Source organism: Brachyhypopomus gauderio, chromosome 6, assembly GCF_052324685.1.
Source record: "Brachyhypopomus gauderio isolate BG-103 chromosome 6, BGAUD_0.2, whole genome shotgun sequence".
NCBI classification, from domain to species: Eukaryota; Metazoa; Chordata; class Actinopteri; order Gymnotiformes; family Hypopomidae; genus Brachyhypopomus; species Brachyhypopomus gauderio.
In genome coordinates, this window is record NC_135216.1 from 29,602,825 (window position 1) to 29,614,890 (window position 12,066).

Consider the following 12,066-nt stretch of genomic DNA (forward strand, 5'->3'; position numbering starts at 1 on the left):
CTCCTCCATCAACTAGTGAGGAGACCAGTGTAGGACCTCTCCTCCATCAGCTAGTGAGGAGACCAGTGTAGGACCTCTCCTCCATCAGCTAGTGAGGAGACCAGTGTAGGACCTCTCCTCATATAAGCAGAATACATATCACATTGAATTATACAATGGAGGATTCACCATGGGAATAACAGACCCTCAGACCATCCATCCAATAATAAGACCCTCCATTCACAAACACACATAAGGCTGTAGCGTAAACATTGACTTTAAGATTCACAGGACTACACAAGTACATACTAAGAGCTCCTTCAGTGAATAACCCACAAGGTCTAACTCAAAAAGCACTGACTAAATAGCAAACTCATTAACCCAAATGAACAAGAGACAGCTGACATTAATAAGAGGGTGACGTAAATGAGAGGATGAGATATAGAGAAGGAAGCACATGAAAAACCACAACATCAACAAGATGATCAGAGGAGGAGCCACATGAACACAACACCAGGAAGGGCGGAGCCAGGCATGACACATCTGGTATTTCCCCCCCACACAATCTTCACATCAATTACTTTTCCCAGTTCAGTGAAGCATTCACAGCACGATGGTGAAAACCATGTTATGATATAAACATCCTGTGGGCCACACACATTGCCAGTCTAACATGGGGTTCGTGATGAATCTTGGTCGGTAGCATTTCTGTGGCCACAAGCAATTCCCGAGTTTGTTAAATCATCGCATGTCAGCACCAGTTTCCCCCTAACCACAGACAGGCCTTCATCCATAATGCCACTTTGATGTCTTGATGTTCATTGCTGTTATAAAGATCCTCATCATAGAATTAGTCATTCCAACCAAAAACAAGCAGAAAGGCTCACTGATGCCACATAATTCATAGCTCATAAATCAGTCCTGCACCAGCTCATAAATCAATCCTGCACCAGCTCATAAATCAGTCCTGCACCAGCTCATGAATCAACCCTGCACCAGCTCATAAATCAGTCCTGCACCAGCTCATAAATCAGTCCTGCACCAGCTCATAAATCAGTCCTGCACCAGCTCATAAATCAATCCTGCACCAGCTCATAAATCAGTCCTGCACCAGCTCATAAATCAGTCCTGCATCAGCTCATAAATCAAACCTGCACCAGCTCATAAATCAGTCCTGCACCAGCTCATAAATCAGTCCTGCACCAGCTCATAAACCAGTCCTGCACCAGCTCATAAATCAGTCCTGCACCAGCTCATAAATCAGTACTGCACCAGCTTATAAATCAATCCTGCACCAGCTCATAAATCAGTCCTGCACCAGCTCATAAATCAGTCCTGCACCAGCTCATAAATCAATCCTGCACCAGCTCATAAATCAGTCCTGCACCAGCTCATAAATCAGTCCTGCACCAGCTCATAAATCAGTCCTGCACCAGCTCATAAATCAATCCTGCACCAGCTCATAAATCAATTCTGCACTAGCTCATAAATCAATCCTGCACAAGCTCATAAATCAATTCTGCACTAGCTCATAAATTAGTCCTGCACCAGCTCATAAATCAGTCCTGCACCAGCTCATAAATCAATCCATCACCATCATAGGGAGTTTTTCCTCGCCACTGTCGCCTTTGGTTTGCTCATTAGGGTTCTGGACCCATAGTATTGTTAACCTTGTAAACCCTGTAAAGCTGCTTTGCGACAACTTGAGTTGTTAAAAGCGCTATACAAATAAACTTTGATTGATTGAATCCTGCACCAGCTCATGAATCAGTCCTGCACCAGCTCTAGGTCTGTGGGACACTGGCAAACTGGACACTATCTTTGTGCACGAGGACCACACGGACTGTATTCATGACGTCCTGCATGTCTGTTCTGTGAATCACAACTGTGAGACGGCCACCCAGCTCACTGTCTTCACCACTCCTGGTGTGGTGGTTTCACATCACGTGTTCAGGGTTACGCATGATTTGACAACTGAAGGTCAAAGCCCACAAGAACAGTGACTCTGAGAGGCACAAGTTGACAAACCGAGCAAGTTCAGGCTCTATTCACAGACTGAATCTGACTGACAGAGTTCAAGCTGGCAGTGTGTCTGCCCTGAGGGAGTCTGTGTGGAGGAGAGACAGAACTGAACAGATAACCACCAAAACCGTCACTTCTGGACTTTCCACATGTTTACATGTGCTGTACTGAACTCTAACTACACACACATCACACGAGAGCCACCACGTGTGAAGCTGATGAAGTTTATGCAAACACATTTATAACACACACACACACACACACACACACACACACACACACGTTTGCATGACCATTTCCCAGGTGCTTGTAGGGGCTTGCATGCAATCGTCTTAGGTAGAAGCATGCAAAAAGATAGACAATACAGACTGAATGTGTGGACATAAATTTAAACCACCATTGATTTAAATGTACATATCTCACATGTCAGTGATTAGCATGTGGCTCTGGCAGGCTAATCTATAGCAGCATGACTATTTTGTACAAGTTGTAGCTTCTTTATGGACTGTTTAGAGCATCCAATTAGAAGACTATTACAGTAGTCCAATCTTGACGAGACAATAGCATGGACCAGCTTCTCTGCATCAGCTAACAAAAGTAAGTGTCTCAGCTTGGTGATATTACGTAAATGGAAAAAGGCAGCCTTAGTGACATTGCATATGTGTGCTGTACTGAACTCTATAACTACAACTCTACAACTACACACACGTCACACGAGAGCCATGACGTGTGGAGCTGATCAACATCTCTACAGACTGGAGAAATAACAATGAATGATGACCTGCTGTTGTGTGAACATGGCCCTTCTGTGACAATTTTGGCTAGGGTGACCAAACGTCCGTATTTCCCGGGACATGTCCGTATTTCACGTCCTGTCCCGGGCGTCCCGGGATATTTTTTAAAACTGTGGAAATGTCCTGGTTTTTAAATTACGTTAATCGGGCCATTAATTCTACAGGCACTAGGACCCTGAGCACGGCGCTGTATGACACGGAATCCCTGAGCCTCATCAGTTGAGCCTCATCATACTCAACTGGCGGAGAACCAACAACTTACGTTCGCCACCCCCCCCCCCCCCCCCCCCCCCCCCCCGCGCTCTCGACACCTTACACACAGTGTCCTGGTTTTCCCAAACAAAAATATGGTCACCCTAATTTTGGCATCTTAGCAAAATCTTGTCATTTCACAAGCTACTATTAAGCTTAAAGTTTGTTTGTCAAAGAGAACAACCTTCTCACAACTGGGAGAACTGGCAGGCCTTCCTTTGTGCGATGGGGTTCTAGGTTTCACAAACACTAAACATGACAAAAGGAGCCAATCCAGGGGACAAAGTGCCCCGCGTATGCAGTACCACACAGTGTCCCGCGTATGCAGTACCACACAGTGTCCCACACACACAGTACCACACAGTGTCCTGCACACACAGTACCACACAGTGTCCCACACACACAGTACCACAGTGTCCCGCACACACAGTACCACACAGTGTCCCACACACTCACAGTACAACAGTGTCCCACACACACATACACACAGTACAACAGTGTCCCAGACACACTGTACCACAGTGTCCCACACACACACAGTACAACAGTGTCCCACACACGCAGTACCACAGTGTCCCACACACAAAGTACCAGTGTCCCACACACGCAGCACCAGTGTCCCACACACGCAGTACCAGTGTCCTGCACACGCAGTACCACAGTGTCCCGCAAACACAGTACCACAGTGTTCTACACACGCAGTACAACAGTGTTCCACACACGCAGTACCACAGTGTCCTGCACACACACAGTACCACACGCAGTGTCCCACACACGCACTACCACAGTGTCCCGCACACACAGTACCACAGTGTCCTGCACACGCAGTACCAGTGTCCCACACACGCAGTACCACAGTGTCCCACACACACGCACTACCACAGTGCCCCGCACACACAGTACCACAGTGTCCCACACACGCACTACCACAGTGTCCCGCACACACAGTACCACAGTGTCCCACACACGCAGTACCACAGTGTTCCACACACACAGTACCACAGTGTCCCGCACACGCAGTACCACAGTGTTCCACACACACAGTACCACAGTGTCCCACACACGCAGTACCACAGTGCAGGGGTGATAGTGGGAAAAATTCCTGAGCCTGAAATTTTTCTGAGCATGGGGGGGATTGAGGGGGGGGAGGAGTGGAAGTGTACCATATTTTGAATATTTAATAATTAATCTTTAAATTAATTAATAATAAATAAGTCAGGTATCATTACCTATCATTTATTCATTACTGTTATATCCTAAATTATAGGATACCAGACAACTCAAAGAAATTATGCAAATAAAATTTAAAAGAATTACAAGTATTATGATTATAGTTTTATATATAAATAAATATAGTTTTAATATATAAAATATTTAATAAATATTTTGTGTTGGATTATTAGGACATACATTTTGTGCTAACCCTACGCCGTAAGGCGGCCATGATGAACCAGATCGTCTGACCACCTGTACCGGCTCAAAAAAAAAAACCACTTTCTTATATTTCTGATAAAAAAAATAAACTTCATCAGAATAAAGATAAAATACTGAATTTATCTTGTATCTACCTTTGAAGCTCTTCCGATGTCTGAAATACAGTCGGTCCCCGGGTTACGACGTCGATCCGTCGTAAATCGATTTTCGGTGTAAATCGGAACATACACACATACTGTACATAAATAACGTACCACAGTACCACACAGTGTCCCACACACACAGTACCACAGTGTCCCGCACACACAGTACCACAGTGTCCCGCACACACAGTACCACAGTGTCCCACACACACAGTACCACAGTGTCCCGCACACGCAGTATCACACAGTGTTCTACACACGCAGTACCACAATAAGTACCTGCAATAAGTGTAGCCACCACAGTCATTTTATGTTTTTCATGTCTCAGTACACAGATCTGTCCATACAAATGAAGCTAAAGTTAGTCAAACTAGCATCAAGCATTTTGATCACAAACCTTAGAATATAATCTTAAATTAATGCCCATTTGATCCTAACCCCGTACATTCCTGTATTTAACCATTTGGAGACTCATTAATGACCTAATCTTGTATAAAATTATCACTATAGTCGTTTAACTTCAAATGAGTGGGTGGCAGTGCACAAACCTTTCTGCCATGAATATCCCATAATCCTCTACCAGGGGCGGACTGGGGAGAAAAAGTGGCCCGGGAGTTCCTGACAGACTGGCCCACTATATCACTATATATATCTGTGTATATATACTGTGTATGTGTGTGTACATATATATATATATATATATATATATATATATATGTGTGTGTGTGTGTGTGTGTGTGTGTGTATACTGTATGTGAATCTATACATGGCACGTAGTGTATATGACGGCATTTATTGTCATATGGACAATATTAATTCCAGCATTAATACGATTACAAAGCCACATAGTGGCTTTTAAATAGTCCATCATAAGAACACCAAACAAGTTGTTTTACGCAAAGTGCATCCTAAAGAACAACCTACAACTCTAACGTGGGTATTTCTTCCTCGTACCTATTTGTGGTGGTTAGTTTTAATCTAAGAATTTCAATAGCTTTAAAAAAAACAGTGCTCTGAAACCTTTAAGACCGCCACTTGCGTCCGTGTCAACCATGTTAAGGTAATTTGTACATGGTGCCTTAGACGTTGCAGAGGCGACAGCAGAACATTTTAAATAACATGTTATCTACAATTTAAACTGCTCGTAGTCCGGCCCGGAGTTTTTTCTGATCTCCGCTGCATACCGTCAGCCCGCGTCAGCTGGCCCAGTCCGCGACCCGGTCCAACTCGTTCATGTGTTTACAGGCTCAGTCCGCGGCCGCGCAGGTTAGTCTGACTGGAGCGGGGGAGGTAATAACTACGGGCCGGGGCTGCAGTGCGCGGCAGTGGCTCCTCCACGGGCTGAGTTAGACCACCGGCGGCCAGCGGCCCACTAACCCATCGGCCCACCGGGGAAATCCCCGGTAGCAATGTATGCCAGTCCGCCCCTGTCCTCTACTCCTAGTGGGCTGCAGTGCTGACGTCAGATTAGTGGCGCCGACTTATTTTAGCAGGAATTTCACAATTTATTCTACACCGATATATTATATATGTAAAAGTTTATGCAAACACATTTACACACACACACACACACACACACACACACACACACACACACACGCACACACGCAGAGACCTATGGTATGACGTCACATCCATACATGCTTGCGATGTGACTGAAATGTGCTTTAACTAGTTTGTCTCTTTCTAAAGAGATGAAAGATGCTTCCAGATTCTTATCTGGAGGCATATATGACTCAGGCTGGACTACAGTGAAGCAGCAGACAGTGTGTGTACAGGTGTATACAGGTTTGTTCAGTGAAGGAGGCAGTGTGCACAGGTGTGTACAGGTGTGTACTGTGTATTATGTAATACCATAAGATACTGAAGACTTGCAGACTGAACCCAGTAAAGGTAAGACTGCTTTGACCTTTCTGGGTGAAACTATTGTAATGTTTTACTTTACACTTTACTATTAATGATGTCTTTCAGTATAAACCAGGGTTTCAGACTGAGAGAGCAGAGTGGGAGGGTCTTAGTACCGCCAATCATGTGATCATTTCCTGTAATGACTATGATTGCTTATGGCAGCACTGTAATTCTGAATGAAGAGCAGACCCTATGCAGGATATAAAAACTTCATGTGGGATCATATTGACCCTATTGGACAGTAATCTTTGTTAATTGGCTTTCAGTTTCTTCCAAAATAGAAAAATGAAAAACAAACACGATTAAACTAAAAACAACAAAATATGAAAAGATTTACAAATATAAATTAAGATTTAAGTTTTTTCATTCCTGGTAATGTTTACCTAGGGAATTATGACATGGGTATATCCTAAAATTTGTCATGATTTCAGTTTGGCGTGAAACTGCTACAGAGTGGTAATGTTCCCCATATGTTAGTAACTGATAGGTATGGAAGAAAATATATCAGTATATCAGTGCACAAAAATCAAAATATGTTTGTATTTGAATTTCTTGTATTTACGTTTTGATGCATGTTAAATGTAAAAAAATATATATACATTCTGCTTTTGATATGATTCAGAATAGGCAAATGGGATTACAAACGTAACACTAATTAACAAAAGGTACACGGAGTGAAGGTGTAAACGGCACCGCTGTCCTGAGGTTTCAGACTGAGGATGAACTCAATTCCCTACACAAACATCACCAGATTATTAACTGCATTTAAGAAGAAAGCACGTCCATAAAATCACAAGTGAAGGCTAAATAGATCAATAGTGTTATAAATATATAAATAGGTAAGTAAATACATAAAAGTTCTAAATAGGGAAATTGGTAGGTTTTTTTGATTTTTCACTTTAGGATTAGAAAACCGTGCACAAAATACCCAGAAGCAGGGCCGGCTCTCGGGGTTGGGAGGATTTCCTCTCTGCCCCCCCCAGCACAGCCTAGAGCCGGGGCTGCTTTCAAAGTATGCCTAAATAAGTGCCCCCCCCCCCCCCAAATTGTTTTACTGTCCCCACTGCCAATGCAGTCTAGACCTGGGCCTGCCCAGAAGGCAAGAAAACAGGTTTCCAGAAAATGATTGGTATGCTCACAGTAAGTGTTAGTAATATTTCACAATGAAGTGCTAACACAGAATGAGTAGGGAAAGTCATTATATTAATGAATGTATGACAGTGGGGAATTGCTGACAGTCCTGAGAGTGGAGCTTTATAATTTGCAATAGCGTGTTGTTTAGGATGTCACTGTTAAAACCTCACAATGTATCACAGTTTACACACATTTGTTTTTCAAAGTCCTCATGCTCTACACTGATAGCACATGCCCAGTTCAGATTGCTAAAGTGACATATTAATCTTGAAATACATAATCTGGGTAATTTATCAGTTAGTAAACATCTATTACAGCTCACTGCCCTCATAGTACAAGAATGATAGAGTTTTTGCAATGTTGCTGAACCAGTGCAGTGAAAATGCACCCAACACACTCCTGTCACCCACCCAACACACTCCTGTCACCCATCCAACACACTCCTGTCACCCACCCAACGCACTCCTGTCACCCACCCAACACACTCCTGTCTGTCACCCACCCATCACACTCCTGTCGCCCACCCATCACACTCCTGTCACCCACCAAACACACACACTCCTGTCACCCACCAAACACACTCCTGTCACCCAACAAACACACTCCTGTCACCCACCAAACACACTCCTGTCACCCACCAAACACACTCCTGTCACCCAACAAACACACTCCTGTCACCCACCCATCACACTCTTGTCACCCACCAACCACACTCCTGTCACCCACCAAACACACTCCTGTCACCCACCCATCACACTCCTTTCACCATCACCCAACACACACACTCCTCTCTCTCCATCACCCAACACACACACTGCTCTCTCCATCACCCAACACACACACACTCCTCTCTCCATCACCCAACACACACTCCTCTCTCCATCACCCAACACACACACTGCTCTCTCCATCACCCAACACACACACTCCTCTCTCCATCACCCAACACACACACTGCTCTCTCTGTCCCTGCACTGTGAACATTCATTAAACTGGAGTCTGTGGTTCTTCTTGTTGGTACAGGATGTCCATCATTTCAGAACATCTGCTCTTCACACTAAATGAGCTGGAGTCTGAGGAGCTGGAGTTATTCCAGTGGCATCTGAAAAATGGGGTAGAGAGTTTTCCCAGTATCCCAAGGGCCCACCTGGAGAAATCTACCAGACATGACACTGTGGACCAAGTGGTACAGGTCTATGGCCAACATGGAGCTGTGGAGATCACACTCGCCATTTTGAAGAAGATGAACCACAACCAACTGGCTAAGCAGCTTAGGACCAAAATCAAAGGATGTTTATCAGGTGAAATCAAATTCATTATTCAAACACAGAAACAGTAACATCTGTAATCAGATCACTATTCAAACACAGAAACAGAAATCAGATGTTAAACACAGAAACACAGAAATCAACATGTTCTCTACATATTCTGATCATTTTCTGTATTTCTGGATGGAACATTTGGGTCTCATTCATTCATTCTGTTGGACCATTTGATTCTGTTTATCCACAGTTGCAGCAGTTCAGATTTTATCCTCAGAGCCAAAGACCAGAGGAGACTTCCTGAAATGTAACACACACACACACACACACACACACACACACACACACACACACACACACACACCTAAAGACCAGAGGAGACTTACTGAAATGTAACACACACACACACTTACAAATGTACATACTATTTTTTATTTTAATTGACTTTAATAGGATAAATACAATTCAATAATCTGAATTTGAATGTTTTTCTCCTTGTTCCAGATTTCTGTGGTCTGACGCTGGATCCCAACACAGCCCATCATCACCTGTACCTCTCTGAGAACAGAAGAGTGGTGGTAAACAACGGGAGAGTCCAGCCGTACTCTGATCATCCAGAGAGATTTGAGCGATTCTTTCAGGTGTTGAGTAAGGAGAGTGTGTGTGGGCGCTCTTACTGGGAGGTAGACTGGAGCAGTGATGCATCTGTGTCTATATCAGTCTCATATAAAGGGATCAGGAGGAAGGGATGGAGTAATGAGTGTGGGTTAGGAGCCAACTCTCAGTCCTGGAGTCTGGTCTGTTCTTCTACTCTCTCTTTCTGTCATGACACCATTCAGACTAAGATCCCAGATCCACCACCCTACAGAATAGGAGTGTATGTGGATCACAGTTCAGGAACTCTGTCCTTCTACAGAGTCTCTGACACAATGAGCCTTCTACACACAGTCCACACCACATTCACTCAGCCCCTCTATGCTGGGTTCTGGCTTAGTGTGCATTCAGTTGTGACATTATGTAATCCAGAATAAATGTAATAAATGTATTTGTGGTTTATTGTGGTTATTATTGGAGAGATGAAAATGTGCTGCACAATTTCACAGAAATTTCTCAGATAGTTGATTTTGTTCATTCGTCGAGATCAGTTCCTCTGGCCTGAGATTAGACTTGGTGTAGAATCATCAGTTTTATAATGTGACGGGCAGGGAGTGCGAACAAAAAGGAGGCGATCACGCCAAGTCTCAGGGAAAAAGGATGGTTTAATAGAAAGTGTGCAAACCAAAAACCCGTGCAATATCTCCAAATTAAGGATACAATGACCAGCGGTCAACTGGTACAAAGACAAGACATATACAGGCAAACAAACGACCCTCAGGTGAGACGGATCACGGGCTCCGCCGGATCACGGACGTCACAAAACAACAACAACAACAGCCGCTGTGGACGGAGGCGACCGGTAGGGGGCCGCCTCACCGTGACATATAATAATAATAATAATAATACATTTTATTTATATAGCGCTTTCCACAATGCTCAAAGACGCTTTTTTAACTAACACTTTCTAACTAACACAATTTTTAGTAACACTTTCACTGTTTCACTGTAACAGCCATGTTAAAATCAAATCATGCAATCAAGTTACTTTGCTGGTTTTAAATTAAAATAAGTTATTTCTGCAAAACGTAGATGTGTTGAAATTCCATTGTGGGTGTAAATATATACATGTATGAAATAAACACCACCCAATTCTCCTTCACCTACACATCACCTCCCCAAAGTCTCTAACCTCTACAGCCCAGAAACTACAGCCAGTCCCTGCAGTTCATCATCTACTGTATCTGGTGAAGAGGATTTGATTACCCAAGGTCTCAAAATGAAGAATTCAGGTTTCATTGATGCAGTGTTGTGCTGCCCTCTTGTGGTGGTTGAAATAATGCAGGCTATTAAATCATGAACTCCAACCAGTTTGTGTCTGTACATTCGTGTCTCTCTTGGTGTGTTTGTTCAGTGTTATCAGTGGCCCTGAAAGCCCATCACGCTGCATATACCCAAAATAAATTCAGTCATTACAACGCGTAGACACTTCCATCCAGACACAACACAACGGGAGTGTTTCTGGACAAATTGTTTTAAAACATGGTGTATGTAGGATTTTAGTAAAAAACAAGTGTTATACAGTTTCTCATTATGTTGAACGGGACTGAATTAGTAAAGCTCTTTATGTGTAGCCAGCTATTTAGACCGAAATAAAGTTGTGTTAAATGGGATTTTATCAGCATTTTAAGTCTTAGTTTCTGTCTAAATACCTAGCTAACTAGGTACATTTAAAGAGCATAATCTTACCCATGATTTAAACAACGACTACCAAGTGAAAAGTGACATTATCATGAGTAACGTAAATGATGCAGTATGTTTCAAAACGAGATGAAGGGAATAACACTGTAGGTTTTTAACTCGAAACCAGAGTTGTGTTAGACAGTATCTCATTAGGTTCAACAGGCTAGCAGAACCTCCTTGAAGAACGTGCTGACACGGATGGTGTGGGACTAACACAACATGATAGAACAACAACCCTTGGTTATATCAAATCACACTTGGTAAGGCATTATAGGGGACTGCATAGCAGTAGTAGTCTACTGCCATCTTCTGGTGAAATATAAAATAGCTTTTTTGAAGTCTACTGCCATCTTCTGGTGAAATATAAAATAGCTTTTTTGGAGTGTACTGCCATCTTCTGGTTAAATATAAAATGACGTGGTCAACAGAGGTTGCGGGCCGGTGAACATTTGGACAGGATGGGATTAACTGGAGCTATCTCCACCGAGGGAAACCAGCGCGACTGGGACAAGCGGCTGCCCGTAGTGCTGCTGGCCTGCCGCTCAGCCGTCCAGGAGACCACCGGGTTCACTCTGGCCATGTTGATGTTCGGGCGGGAGCTGCGGCCTCCTGGTGACCTGGCTTTCGGCGCTCCTCCAGAGCACGCCACCTGGACCCCCGTTCGTTGCAGATTTGCTGGCCTGGCTACACGATGTGCAAGTGCACACCAGGGAAAGCCAGTCCACAGCTGGAGACAGGCAGAAGCGCGCATATTACATGTTGCTACGTCGTGCCTCTGCTCCCAGAGTCTGATGTGTGGTT

The 12,066-nt window shown here is 43.8% G+C and overlaps 1 protein-coding gene across 1 annotated transcript; it reads left to right on the forward strand.

Moving 5' to 3' along the window:
- The first annotated feature begins 6,376 nt into the window (after positions 1-6,376).
- On the forward strand, positions 6,377-10,024 carry LOC143517633 (tripartite motif-containing protein 16-like). The gene is made up of 4 exons (XM_077010352.1): positions 6,377-6,517; positions 8,690-8,967; positions 9,179-9,235; positions 9,433-10,024. The coding sequence occupies exons 2-4, from the start codon at positions 8,691-8,693 to the stop codon at positions 9,957-9,959; spliced, it is 861 nt and encodes a 286-aa protein (XP_076866467.1). The 5' UTR covers positions 6,377-6,517; position 8,690; the 3' UTR covers positions 9,960-10,024.
- The last annotated feature ends 2,042 nt before the right edge of the window (positions 10,025-12,066 follow it).